Raw genomic sequence first — 14,860 nt, 5'->3', positions numbered from 1 at the left:
TTTTTTGATGTTATTAAAGTTTTAAGACTCTTAATGTAGTGGAAGATCCAAAAGCTGGGAAGTGTATTAATCAAAGCAGTGCTCAGGAAACGGTGCTTCTCAGGCTGAGACCTCTCCCAGCATACCTAAACACACCGCCTGTCTGTTTTAATGACTTTTTCCCTGGCTCAGAGAAATACTGATTGCAGAACTGTGTAAGCCAGTTCCTGCATCCATCTTTGCTCATTCTGATTAAAACGAACAACAGCAACACTACCACCCATCACTGTTATCCATCTCCAGGTCCAAAGCAATTAATTTGTTACCAGCTACTATAAGAACGTGCAATCGGCTTTCAGATCCAACTGAGCAGTCGATTGCTTTCCTCTCTTTTCATGAGAATTTTGTACATTTACTCCAGTTTAAATTTCACAGTTCACAGAACAATTACCAAGCTATTTTACTGGTACTTGAGCTTGTTCCACCCAGACCAATGAGGTCACGGTTTACTGATCTTTTTAAAGACAAATAAGTAACTTATGGCCTTTTCTGATGACAAAGGTGCAGCCTCTTTCCTAAAAACAAATGACTCATTCCTTACTCTTCTGACCTATCAGCCTTACCTCTGTGCCTGGGAAGATCACGAAGCAGATCCTACTGGAAGCTATGTTAAGGCACATGGAAGAAATGGAGTTGATATAGGGCAACCAGTATGGCTTCACCAAGGGCAGAGTCTGCCTGACCAACTTAGTGGCCTCCTATGACAGTGTAAGTGTGTCAGTGGGCAAGAGAAGAGCCACTGACATCATCCACTTGGGCTTCAGTAAGGCTTTTAATGTGGTCCCTAATAACATCCTTTCCACTTAACTGGAAGTTTGCAGATGACACCAAACTGTGTGGTGCAACTGAGAGACCCAAGGGATGGGACACCAGCCAGAGAGTCCCAGACAGGCTGAGAGTGGCTCAGGAGAATCTCATGAGGCTCTACAACACCAAGTGCAAGGTCTGGCACCTGGGTCATGGCAACCCTCAGTGTCAGAACAAGCTAGGAGATGTAAGAACACAACCCCACCAAAAGAGACTTGTGGGTACTGGTGGTTGGCAGCTGGGCATGAGCCAGCACTGTGCCCCTGCAGCCCAGAAAGCCATCCAGATCCTGGGTGTATCCAAAGCAAAGTGCCCAGCAGAGTGAGAGGGGATCTGCCCTTCTGCTCTGCGCTGTGAGACCTCACCTGGAGCACTGCATCCAGATGGAGAGGGCTCAGCACAGGAGACACACGGAGCTGTGTGAGCACGTCCAGAGGAGGGCCACAGAAATGGTCCGAGGGATGGAACAGCTCCGTGTGAGGACAGGATGAGAGCTGGGGCTGTGCAGCACGGGGGAGGGAAGGCTGCTGGGAGAGCTGGGAGCGGCCTGGCAGTATCTAGGGGGGCTGTGAGAAGGAAGGGACGGACCCTTGAGCAGGGTCTGTTGTGATAGTACAACAGGAAATGGTTTCAAACTAAAAAGGGAGATTTAGACTGGATGTAAGGAATGTGTTTTTTTACAGTAAGAGTAGTGAGGCACTGGAACAGGTTTCCAAGACAGCTGGTGATGCCCCATCCCTGGAAACACCCAAGGTCAGGCTGGGCCAGGCTCTGAGCACCTGATGGAGCTGTGGGTGCCCCTGTTCACTGCAGGGGAGCTACACCAGATGACCTTCAAAGGCCCCTTCCAACTCAAATGACTCTATGGTTATAGGATTTTCTGCTAAGATTTAATTGCAATACTAGACTCACTGGAAACAAGAAGACAATTTGAGCTTGACTGGACCACACTATGTATCACAGAGGTCCATGTTTTACAATGAAAACAGACTAAATCATTGTTATTCAAAAGAAGGAACTTCCAAGCAGACTCTGAAAGATAATTTTAAAAGGTTCATGTTGATGACAGCTTGAAAAAGAGATATCCAGGAATATCTCTGCAAGTTAACTATCAGTAATATAGTTCTCACCAGAAGCACTTAACCCCAAGACCTGTAACTCCTCACTGTGCCTTTAGCTCTGTTTAGGGAGTTTTTAAGCTTCTTGGACACAGATACAGAGAAAAAAAGATGTCTAGCAGTGGGGTAATTCAGATAACATGAAGAGGGAAATACGACAAGAAAATGTCAGAACATGTACGACACAGACTGTGATACAGGCCACAACAGTAAGGCCACGATTTGAAAAAATCAGTAATAATCTAGTACTAAAATCTCTGCTACCAAAAATTATCTCTAGTATCTGTAGTATTTAAGTCTCTCTGAAAACAGTACGTGATGCACGGTCTGATTTGCAGAAGGTTAAGGGTCAGGAGGAGCTAGTTCTTTTGTGGTTGCCTTCGTAATACACGCGCTGGTCCTGCTGACCTCTGCCTCATGACAGAAGCACCTGAAAAACACGCAAATCACCAGGCAGTCATATACAGAGCAGGGGATACTTCAGCCCAGAGAGAAACTCTCTCAACATTTAAGCTGAATCACGCAGGTTAACCACGCAGTTTTCTTTTAAAGTCTTCAAAATTGTTGGCTTTTGGAAATCGATCTATAAAAATATAATATAGAACACAGGAAAAAAGCACAGAAGCCAAAAGAACACAGAGCTATCTTAGCACATCACACCGAGGTTCATGAACTATCTGGTCTCCACAAGCTTCAACACCTCTTGTTCCAGCAGAAGCAAAAAATCCTGTAATTGCCTGGGTTTGCTTTCAGGAAAGCAACCTCTTCTCTTAAGTATTACAAGGCAGCGAGCTGTCCTTGCGTTGCCACTGCAAATGACTAAGCCCTTTTCATTTTTTAATATTTTTTAGGGGAACTCAGGATACTACTGTTGAATTATATTCTCTTACAGAAAGACCACCTCACAAATGACATAAATCTGAGGCACAGAGAGAACGGCTCCCACGAAAAACCACGTTAAGAATTCCCCTTCCAATGGTTTTGTATTTGCAAAACACTGTTCTATCTGCTCCTCTTTGCTTTTTTTTCTCTCTCCATTTTTATTAGACAGTGCCCAAAACAAAAGTTGAGTTCAGGATACACATTAGATACCTCTGCACTGCTAAATCTCACTGATTTTGATGCCTGACAGAAAAAAACACCCTTCCTCATGCATCTAAGTCCTATTTGAGGATGCAGCAAGGAAAAGCAAGCCCCTCCCTGTTTCTATACAGACTACTGAGCACATAAAACAACGGAACAGTTATTATCTGACAGGGTATAAAAAGAATGCCATCATGAGCAAACACAATGTGAATGTCTTTATGCCCGTTTGCAGAGAGAGCTGTTTGAGTCTTGCAGCTGAGTCCTCCTGATTGTGTCCTACCTTAACTTTTTGCCAGAAAAGATTCACTTTTCTGAGATCGTGTACCAAATACCAGCTTAATTCCCTATGGATCAGTCATGTCATACTTCAAGCATGATGCACTTCCTCAGGAAAACTGTCTGTCTGTCCTCTCTCAGGAGACATATGATGTCACCTACTGAAACACTAGGGTTACAGCTTTGATGTGGGTTTCAACAGGAGTGATACCTGGGTAAGCATATTCCTCTCCTTTGTTTTTTGGAGAACAGCAGGGAAATAAAACACCCCTACGTGCTGGAAAGGAGAGGGAGGAGGAGGGCTGAACTGCATCTTTTCATCAGGTCTCCTGTAGGCAAAAACAACTGTGTGAGGAAGTAGTCATTCCACTTCATAACCTTTCTCCCATCCTGGTGGTCAAGGTTTGAAGCCCACCAGGGAAGGCATTTCATCCATCATCAACCAGAGATGGCGAGAAGAAATGTTACTGATGCACTGCAGCACATGGAGCTCTTGCTACGACAACCTGTGGGGACTAGGGGGTAGCATCAGTCATTTCAGCGGTACCCAAAGCTGACGAGGAAAACCAAATACACAGTGTTCTCAGTCTAGTCTAGTTATTCTGCAACAGGGAAGTTGCTGGAAGCTCTCCAGCCACTGAGCAACACAGGCATTGCTGCTCGAAGCCCTGACTGCTCCTGCAGCATCTCACTGAAATAACACTGGCTTTCAGAAAGACAGAGGACAGAGATCTTCTATTTTACAGCTTTACAGAAGGAGAGCGAGTGAACATAAATACACATACCACCAGGGAACAGAAACAAATCTTTGTTTTCTGCAATTGTATCAGAAGAACACACAGAACTGATTTCTCACAATAAAGACTGTCATCAATGTGATCTGCAGGAGTACCATCAGTTTTTACATAATGTTAGATAGAAAAGTAGAAATATTCTGATGTGAATTTCCATTGCATTTTGATAGTGTCAAAACATGATATCTCTGTAAGTTAAACTTTACTTCATCACGATTCATGCTGACTTTATGTTGTATGTGTTCTGGCACTGTATTCGAGTTTTAGATGCTATATATCATGGAGATTTTGTTTATACAGAACCTGTCACATTTAACGGGAAAATGTCACATACATTTAATGTGTGACATTTAATGTTAATGTCATACAGACCCTGGGAGTACTAAGCCCTGCCATGTCCATGCACTTGCTCTAAGTGTGAAATGTAGCTGTCTCCTTCACAAACACCTGATATGGTACAGCTATGAAAGCTATCTGTACCAGTGTAGTAGGAGAGATAACCATGGGATGTGCAGCTACTTAGCCATGCTCCTCTTGGACATCAGACGATTAAAGACACCACAATGTCTTCACTGGAAGATATAATCTTTGGACCTTTACAGAGTAACATGATGTTAAGTGGGTTAAGATCCACTTTCTCTGATGAACGGAGCACTGGTGAAAGCCAAAGCACCTGAACACTAAACATTCTGCAATGAGAACATACAAAAGGAAGGTGGCTGCAGAAAGACTGACCTTACCACTACACATGACCTTACCACTACACATTTCCACAGTGTGATTACATTCCAATTTTCCTGTTTGGCCTTAAAGTCCCGAAAAAATTTCGTCCTTCCCTCCATGTGGAGGCCAGACTTTCACGCTCTAAAAAAGCAGCACAGTTTTTCCTGGGATCCCGGGTGAATACTGCAGCCCAGGCTATAGGCATCTGAAATGAGTTCCTTAGCTCCTCTTAACACCCACTGAAGCGAGAGCACAAAGGTTGTGTTGCAAATTAAGTTTTACTGACAGCATCTCTAGGCTGTCTAAATCTGATTTTGATTTGCTGGTCATGGGCTCCACAGACATTCAAAACCTGAAGGCTTAAAATCTACTTTCAGTCAATTTTATTGCTGCTCAGAAAGGACTATCTCAGTATGTCACTGACGGCTCGATGAAGGCTTGATTCCTCCATGCACATCCATAGCAATGCTACTCTCCATTAAGAACTCTACAGAAGGAATAAAGTAAGGGGAAAGGAAACGGATTTCCTAACTTGCTTTGTTGGCAGTTCTCTGGTATCAAATGCAGGCATTAAAGATTTGAAGGCTTATTTCTTCATAGGCATGCAAGGAAACATCAGTCATAGTCTGCATCCTGCCCCACGTGCCCCACCAGCCAGCCTGGTGACCACAGGACTCCTGCCTTCCCTGCCCCCTCAGGCTCCTTACCCTCCCCACTCACCTCATGGGAACAGAGTTATTTTATTACACCAAAAAGTTATTACTCGTGAACATGTGCTACTGTCATACCACACTTACTGATCTTGCTCACAAAGGGCTCGCAGCGCTTCAGTTTATGTCAGAGCAGGGCCCAGGAAGGAGACGGGGGCTTCAGAAGCAGTGCCCTTCTGATGGCAAAGGTGCAGCTAAACTTCACTGACATTCCTTCCTGACCTCATCCCCCTTGGTCAAGATAAGAAGATCCAAGTAGGCCCAGCTCTTCTTCCCTCTTTAAAAAGCAGTGGCTTGTGACACTGAAAAACTAATTTGCACAGAGAGCAAAAGCAACACAAGATCTGGCAAAAGAACTTCTTACTCTGAACTTTAAGGGCACCCCATATTTTAAGATCAGTTTTAGTTTCCATGTTTGGTTTTGGTGCTCTCATTTCTGAAACCTTCAGTGAGGAGGTTCTGATCCAGAGTGCTGCTGTGAAAATCTCAGAAAAGCAACCTCCATAGCAGAAATGCTGACAGCAAAAGGTAGCAGTGAAAGATGCTGGAAGGTAATTAGTGTATTCAGGGCCTGCACTGCAAAGAGACCTCCAAAATACAGCATTTCCAGACTGTACATTAAAGTTACAATACAAATGGCCCAGCATTTATCTGGAAACCCTAATGAATGCGCATCCATCCATCAGAAAGGAGTCCCTTTCAATATCATTTGATCTTGCTGATCTCAGACTCAGCACAAAAAAGGTACCTGTTAACAAAGTGCTTTCATGTAATTTACGTGTGTTAGCTAACAAAGATGAAATCCATACTCATTTAAAGCTCCTCGCGGAATTAAGAGCCCTTAATATGCCATGGCCATGCTTCCATGCTTAACACTGGAGGAAAATCCCACACTTGGTTTTCCATCACAGTGTCAGCTCCACATCAAAATGCACTGTGAGAAGAGGAATAATTTTTCATGCAGTATTAATTTCCCCTATTACTCAGGTGCACACACACTTGCCTATATAACAATGTCAGCTGGTCAATAAAGAAGAGGCAGTATTTAAATTCTGGCATCAGAACTCCTTAGCCTGCAGAAGCAAAATAAAATGTTTCAGTATTCAATAAATATATGTATGTGTGTGTGTGTATGTGTGTAGAATATATTCAATACATATATGGAGAAGCAAAATCTTTCCGTATTCAATATACTATATATATACATGTAGAATATATTCAATATATATATTGTATATACAAGTATTCAATATATTTAGTATTATGAGCTAATTTACAAAACAGATACCATGACTATTGAAATGATAACTGTTATTTCAATAATTCTCTGATGTGTGTCATTTGTACCCATCTCCAAACCAACATCACAGCAGCCTTTCCTTCACCTGCCCACAGCTGACCTTTTCAAGCAGCTTCTGAGCAACTCCTTTCCTTCCAGTTGCTTTAAAGACACTCATCCCAGGATATAGAGCTTCTTGCCCAACACAGGGTTTAGCAGAATAATGAAGAATCTTTTCAACAAAGAAGAAATTCAGTGAGAAGTGGAACTGCCTTTTTTCAAATACAGATGTTTGCTAAGTTGTTTTTTGGCTGGTAAAAATGAGACCCAAACGAAGTGTGGAAGACTGTATTAGGACAGGTGTTGCTATTGTCTTTAGCATCCTTTCTGTAGAACACGTTTAAAGCCCTTGGTGTTCAGTTCCACTCCTCCATCAACAGAAGCTCAAGCATCTGCTCTTCACTTCAAGCCAGAAGCTTCTGGGATGGGAACCTCCATTTCTCACCTGCAACCCTCACACGCTCACAGCTGACTGTGGTTAACAAACAAAATGCAAACAGAGGCATATCCTCTGCTAAAAAAAAGTAATGGACTGATAAAGCTGGTATTACACAGTTAGTGGCATGGTCAGTTTACTGCAGGCACGTGATCCTATTTCAGAACACTACACCTAACCTAATTTTAATGGAATTAAAGTAAATTACCACTGCTGTTTCCTCAGCTATTTTAAGCCACTTATAATTTTATAAACAATAACAGCAGGGACACGTTATCAAATTGTTGAAAGAAAAATAAGTTAAATCAAGGAAGAAATATGGTCCTTTATATCTAATCACTACATATAATATTCTGCACTCCTACATAAATCTGAAAAAGGCAAAAATATCTGTAATTATATAAGAAAGTTCTAGCACAAGCAAGAAAAACACATAACTGACAGGGAAGATATTAGGGCTGTACAATGCATTTCAAGAAGCAGGCCACACAGTTTTTATCTGAAAACAAGGAGGCATGAATTATTTAAGAACTTGCCCATTTGTTACCAAAAGTACTTTGTCATGTAAATGAGCAAAGGGTTTTGAAATTTCCTAGATAAAAGTAGGGCCCAGAATTTGATTCAAGATCAATTCTTCATTGTTCACCTAGGATTTGCATAAACATTTCCAGGAGTATTAAACCAGTAACCTGATTATCACAACAGCTACATCTTACAAAAAAAGTACAGCTCTCTTGAAAGTCATAAATCACTATTCTTTCCAAAACATTTCAACATCATGGCGTTCACCATCCCCAGACGTGTGATGGAGCTGCTAATAAGAGAATAATGAACTCCAAAAGCTGCAACACAGACTTAATAGTGAGTCTGGAAGATGCATCTGACAGACAAATGGGATGTTGCTTCGCATTACACACCACAGCACAATCTTTGATCTCAGGTCTGAGGATCAGAGCAGGCAGAGGCAGGTTGAGGCAAGGCAGGAGCACGAAGCAGAGATGGAGAGAGAGCACCTTCCAGGCTCTGAACAGTGTTGTTATTTATGTGCAAATATTTCATATTAAGTTCATCAAGCCTGCATATAATTTCAGTCTGGAGCAGCAGACAAGGATGAAGCTTCATTTTCTAAAACCAATTTGGTTAAATACCGAAACGTACGTAAGAAGTATCTGTAAGCTCTTCTTAATTCAAAAGTGATCATCGAAGGGATATTCATTCATTCATTCATTTCTAAAGAGTTTTAATTTTTATCCTCTCATTTCAGGCACAGAGCTGGTATCTGCATATACATGATGGAAATCACGAGCTCCAAAATACTTGAGGCACGCATTCCAGCACCTCACCAAATGAGGTCAGCTTCCATTTATTAAAAAATCTTAAATGCATTTGAAAGTAAATATTTCCTCAGAGCCAGACGGAAATCTAACTCCCTACGGCCCAAACTCATCAGGATCATGTAACCTGTGTCTAAACTCTCAAATAACTTTTTAAAGTTAAAAGCAAAGGGTAAAAAGAAGTTGGAAAATTATCAAATTTGAAAACTCATTTACGACTTGTCACTAGGGAGGATTTGAAGATTACTTGACCAAAATATTTAATGATTTAAGAACTATCTAGTTACAAAGCCTTATGACAAAATGTGAATTTGCAAACGCTTAATTATAGCTCTTGAAAGAGGTAGCTATAATTACTAGGGAAACTAATTTTAAGACAGAGCATTATGTGACAAATATAATTAAGAGAAGAAAAATAATGAGTATATATAAACTGAAAGAGTACCTTAATCATGAAAACTAAAGAAAACACTTAAGATAATATATACATTCGTAGCCATACTTGAACACAATACTCACCTCAGAACACATGTGTAGAAACCACTGTCTTGCAAGTCAGCCGAGTGAAACCATATTGAATCTTCATCCTTGCTCATTCTAACTTCAGAAAATATAATGGGTTCTTCTAAGTCTCCTTTGTTTTTGTACCACATAAGCCTAAGACCTGTGCTCTGGGCCATGCTATAATTAGTTCTGATATAGCTGTAGAAAAGGGCACATTTCACTCGGACTGGTTCACCTGCCAAAGCCATGTATGTCTTGAGATCCACTGACCAGTCAATGCAACCATCAACTGAAAGCAAAACAATAATAAAGAAATATTAGGCACAGATACATTTTTTCGAGATAGCAAGAGGCAGCCTGTGAAATGCAACACAAGTAATCTACAGAAAAGAATATTTGTTTCACAGCAGTGTGACAAACCTGCGGCAGCTATTGGACATTAAATGGTTTCATATGGTTTTTTATTAGTTATACATAAACATAAAACATGCAAACTATAAGAGCAGATTCTTTTTATTATTATTACAGCACATTAGGTCTGCTCAACTCAATTTCTTTACCATACTGTTTCTTTAATCTATTTTCACTAGTTCTTTAATAAATAGCCAACTGTTTTCACTTTAACTACTTGTTCAAATAAAACACTTGAATTCAGTAATTCTTTGCTGGATGAAAACGTATGTTGGTATCTGATCCTAACATTTCCATCCATCTCTGCTAATTACGTTACATTAAAAATAAAAGATGTGAGCATTCTTCTTCTCTGAGGCAGTCCCACTTAGCTTAGTCTTTTTCATACAGCCTACTCAAACCATAGAGATAGTAAGATATCCAACAGGATACAGCTACAACATGCTGCAGGGTACAACTGCAACACGCTTCCATGCCACAAAGCTAACACAGGTACGGTACAACGACGGAAAGGGATCTTCTGAAGTTCTGTTCAGCAAAAAACTTATGAAACTTGGCTATCAAGGGTTTGATGCTTTAGTTTTAAAATGACTATGTCAGCCAAAAGATTTATTCTCCCTACATATTCCCTCTCATTACTTCTAAATCTTCTCGGTTACAATATAATCCTAGAACATACATACATATCAACATGTAATTTTCCCTCGCATATGAAAGACCTTTTAATACCATCTGTTTTATTCCTGGAAAATTAGGAAATCTGAAAAACAACCAACAATATAACCAAAAACAAAAATGAGTGCAAGGCAGACCAACACCAGGCAACCACATTCCCTAAGATCAATATTCCTGATCAAATATATATTTTGCAGAATTTATTGATAACATCCAGCTATATGTAACCAAAACACCTTTGTCCTTGATGTAGCCATCTGACCATGTAAGGTTGAAGTTGCATCTTCTGCATTTCAATTCCCCTACTCTTAATGTTGGATACTCTCGCATACATTTCATTTCACAAACATCTTCAATAGCATTCACTCATGAAGGGACTTCTTAATTACTTCCTAAATAAATGTACCAAGCCAAAATATGTATATATGGTAGAATACCAGATCCATCCTTTTCAGTGTCCTTTTGTACCTTTAAATTATGTTTACCATTTTTTCAGGCTTCTCTTCGATCCTTCCAAACCAGCCATAGTAAATGAGTGCTTTTACTTTCCCCACAACTTTGTACCAGCTTTAATTGTACTGTGACCACAAGAACCATGCAGCTGAACCCTATTTTAAACCTGTTCACACATTCCTAATACATAAACTTCCATGCAATGTCTTGGTAAAACAAAGCAACGCAGCCCAGGACAGGAGGAATGGGAAGCTGTGACACAGAACTGGATGCCTGGTGTCACAAGAGCGCTCAGAGGCAAAGGGAGATGGACCAGTGCCACCCTCTGCCATGCACCCAGCAGGCAGATCCAGGCAGCTGCTGCTTGTGTCAGCTGACTTCCTGCTTCAAAAAAGCCCCAAGACCAAAATATTCACCTGTGTTTCTGTTAACTTCTATTTCTATTGCCTTATTTCTTTTGCTGAAAGCACACTGCTGATACTGATAATGACATGAAATGCAAAGCTGGTAGCAATCCACTGACGTTCCTTCCTCATGGCTGCAGCATCACTTCCCCTCCTGGGTTTTCCCTCTGACAGCTCAGTGTCACACAGAACAGGTCAAGTCTGACTAATCATTACTAGAAAATCACATATTTCAGTATTTGTCCCCCATGCATTTATGCATTCTATATTGTACACTTGTAAGATCCTTCTTGTGACCAAAACTGTGCACTAGAACTCAAACAAACTCTTGGCAGGACCACATCACACACTGCCTCCATTCCTCTCTGCTGTACTGCTGCACAAACACAAGCAGCCAGCAGCAGAGCTGGAGAAGGAACCCCAATCTCCCAGCTCACTCCAATCCATTTTTACAGTTAAGCATGGTTCCAACATCATGAACAGTTTTATACAGAGGTGGTTTTAAAGGCATTTCCATGGAATTGGTCTCAATGCAGAGCTTTCTCAAAACAGTTCTGTGCTTTTTTTGCTGCTGTGGTTCTGTTGTTTGGTTTTTTTTTAAGTACTTCTTTCAGGCAGGTGTGATCTTACAATTAAAATGGATTGCAGAGTTTACAGCCTCATTCTCCCAGTAAGGAATGTGAAAGGAAACACTGAGCTCTCCAGATTGCTCATCTGCATTCTCCAGGACATACAGACACTCAAACACTTCCCTTCTCCTGCAGTTTAGCAAAGTCGCATCATTCTAGGTAGAAGCATAAACTGAAATGAATAGAGGTGCCCAGAACTGGAATTCATATCCAAACTAATTCAGCCAATCTAATTAATTCTGTCAATCTTCTGTCAATGTAATCCTGTAAACGCCATCTAAGGCTTTCAAACCTATGCTGGCTCAGCAAAGTTAAACCCCGGTAAAGAATACCCGACATCCAGGTACACGCAGAAAGCCTTCGGGTCAAGCAGGTTTTCCATTATCACAAAGCAGAGCCACATTTACAAAGAGTTACACAGTTAGGTTCTGACCTAGTATGGGATTTCAGCCTTAGGGGCTGAAAACGCCACTGCTTCCCATAAGATCTGCCCCCACCGCCACACCAAGCACGGTGCATTGACATGCACTGCTCGAGGAAGCATTAACCACCCTTCATCTCCCTCAGCCTCCACTCTCACCTGAAAACTTCTTCTACCACCCACTGTGCACTTCGCTGCTCTTTTATCTTCAAACTTACAAGTGCTGAACTGTCACAGCTGTGTTAGAGCAGCGCAACAGATGAAAGATGTACAAACAGCTGCACAAGCCGAGACATTAGAGATACAAGGCTGCTGCTGGCTGCCCCAGCGGTGCGAGGTGGGCTGGGGCTCTGCCAGCAGAGCAGAGGGGCTCACTGACACAGTCGGCACCTGCATCCCAAAAGGAGAAACGAAAGAAAGGGAGATTTACCCCAGGGCCTTCCTCGCATTAAGGGTGGCCAACAGGAAGAATGTGGCAAGCAGGCTGGCCCCGGGCAGCAAGGCAGCACAAGCAGGAGATGGTGGCGGCAGCAAGGTGCTCCTGCAGCGCGGTGAGGTGCTAACTGCAGAGAGCACGTGTTGGGAGCACAGCAACCACTCATTACAGGGCTGATGACATCTGCAGAAGGGAGGGGGAAGTCTCGCAGGGCTCCCTCATGAAATCTTAATTTTTGAAGAAAGACTAATCAAACAGGAGACTGCTTTTTCCCCCTCACTCTCCTTTTCTCGTTACGCAGTCAGGAGTGTACCCTCTTACGAAGCTGTAGAGGCTAAAATCTAGGTCAGGCTCCCTGCACGTGGAAGCCAGAACGATTCCTCTCGCCGTGCTGTCAGTCACTGGAGCGTGTGCAATGTCAGATTAATTTGGAGCATCCTCCAAGCTATCATTACAAATGACTGCAGCTGCTTAGGCGGAGTTCAGCACCCCATTATCGAGAACCAAGTTTGCTGTCATTTTTGTTGGGCTGGCTCTCAATACGTAAAGTAATTAGGGTGGTAAGAAGACAAAAGTAATGGTACCAGAGACACCGTATTAAAAAAATGGATATATATCTTTCCTCTGCTACCTAATAATTAGCTGATCTTTAATAAATGCCTGATGGAGAGCCCATTCGGATCAAATCCTCTCCATTGTCAGTGTATTTCAGACAAATTCAATTAAGACAAATCCTTGAAATATGCTCTGAAACTTAAAGCATCGAGATGATATGGAAAACATCCCATTTCAGGCCTGGCTTCCTGAGGAAGAAAGGTCTGCCTGTCCATCTGTCCCACATCTCCAGCAGAGCAACTTCTGACCGCACTGACTGAACACAACCCTATTTCATAGCACATGAAAGGGCTGTGCAACACGAGAGCCCTGTGCAGGTGCAAGAGAGCTCTGCAGCGCTCAGTCACAGTGAGCACATCCCAGTTATTATCCAGGACCATCCCAGTCCTCTGCCCAGGCTACAGCAACCTGAGGAAACAGCAAATTGAAAAGGAAGGCTTCAAATTTATAAAATAAATTACAGATGAAATAATATAAAATAAATTACAGATTAAGTAATACAGTAACAATAAGTTACTATACTTCTGTGTTAGCAGTCACCCAAAGTGTGCACTGCATATCCTTCCCTAACATTTCCTGGTAATTTGCTGTTATTCTTATTTTGAATAAATCTAATTGTCTAGGGATTCTAGATGCATTTTAACAGGAACCATAATAATTTATGAGCAATTACAGAAGAGCATGTACATAGTCTCTGAGTAATTTGTCTTTCCGTTTGCTGTCATATAAATAATTTTTGCATTGTGAATCTGCCTGTAATAATTTTTGTAGGCATCTGCCACCCACAGCAATTTATATCACAGGATTGTTAAACATGTTTGCCTACCTTGTTACCTGAAATCTCATTTTAAATTGAAATCATCTACAAACAAATAATTAATAAATAAATATGCTAGCTAACATATTAAATTTATTGCTCCACAAAGCAAGAAATGCCTGTGACTGTAAATATTTAGCCAGAAAAAAAAAAAAAACAAAAAAAAAACAAGCATTCCTCAGAGTTATAATGCATTTATATATCAGCCACAGAACAGCAGAGCCTGGGAACTGACATCCATCATGTCTGGAGTTTGCAGGCACACAGCAATGATGGGTGCACTCCAGGAAGGGAGTCCAAATCCAGATGAAAATTTTGGACTCTCGGAGGGGAGAAGTCAGTTACAGCCCACAAATTTTAGGCAAATCGGTATTTTCAGGTCTTAACTCTAAAGGAAAGAGGATTTGCTCCATTTGAGCAAACACAGTAAGACTCTGAATAGTTTTGGTCAGACGTGATCTTCACAAAGAGTCAGGGTATTAGATCAGGCTCACCATACCAACTGGTTTCACATCTCTGCCCACCAGTGTACAGGAAGATCTTTGCCTGTACATCTCCGTCAGCTTAGTGGACCTATCAAACCAGATGCCCAGAGGACACAACCATGATAATTAATAAAATTCTACTCTACGGAAAGGCACCCAAGTCTGTCCCTCTTCACTCTCCAGCCTTGTACTACACCTCTCCACTTGGTTCCACTGGGTGCTTTGTCTCTGCCATGCCCAGTTACAGGAAAAGCATCAGACACAACAAAAAAACAGAAAGAAGAGAGACATTCATCCCCCAGATAGAAAGCAGCTGGGAAGATTTCATTCCAAGACTTCATGTCATAC

The 14,860-nt window shown here is 41.6% G+C and overlaps 1 protein-coding gene across 1 annotated transcript in view; it reads right to left on the bottom strand.

Annotated features, from left to right (window-relative positions):
• The window catches only part of IL1RAPL2 (interleukin 1 receptor accessory protein like 2), a 307,099-nt gene that overhangs the window by 153,101 nt on the left and 139,138 nt on the right, over positions 1-14,860 (bottom strand). Inside the window, exon 2 of the mRNA XM_065729724.1 lies at positions 9,182-9,455. Coding sequence (XP_065585796.1) covers positions 9,182-9,455 — 274 coding nt within the window. The remainder of the gene's footprint in view (positions 1-9,181; positions 9,456-14,860) is intronic.

Source organism: Cyrtonyx montezumae, unplaced genomic scaffold, assembly GCF_038088225.1.
Source record: "Cyrtonyx montezumae isolate F1298 unplaced genomic scaffold, pur_monq_1.0 scaffold_11, whole genome shotgun sequence".
NCBI classification, from domain to species: domain Eukaryota; kingdom Metazoa; phylum Chordata; class Aves; order Galliformes; family Odontophoridae; genus Cyrtonyx; species Cyrtonyx montezumae.
The sequence above is the reverse complement of the archived record's forward strand: the minus strand, read 5'-3'. Positions and strand labels throughout refer to the sequence as shown.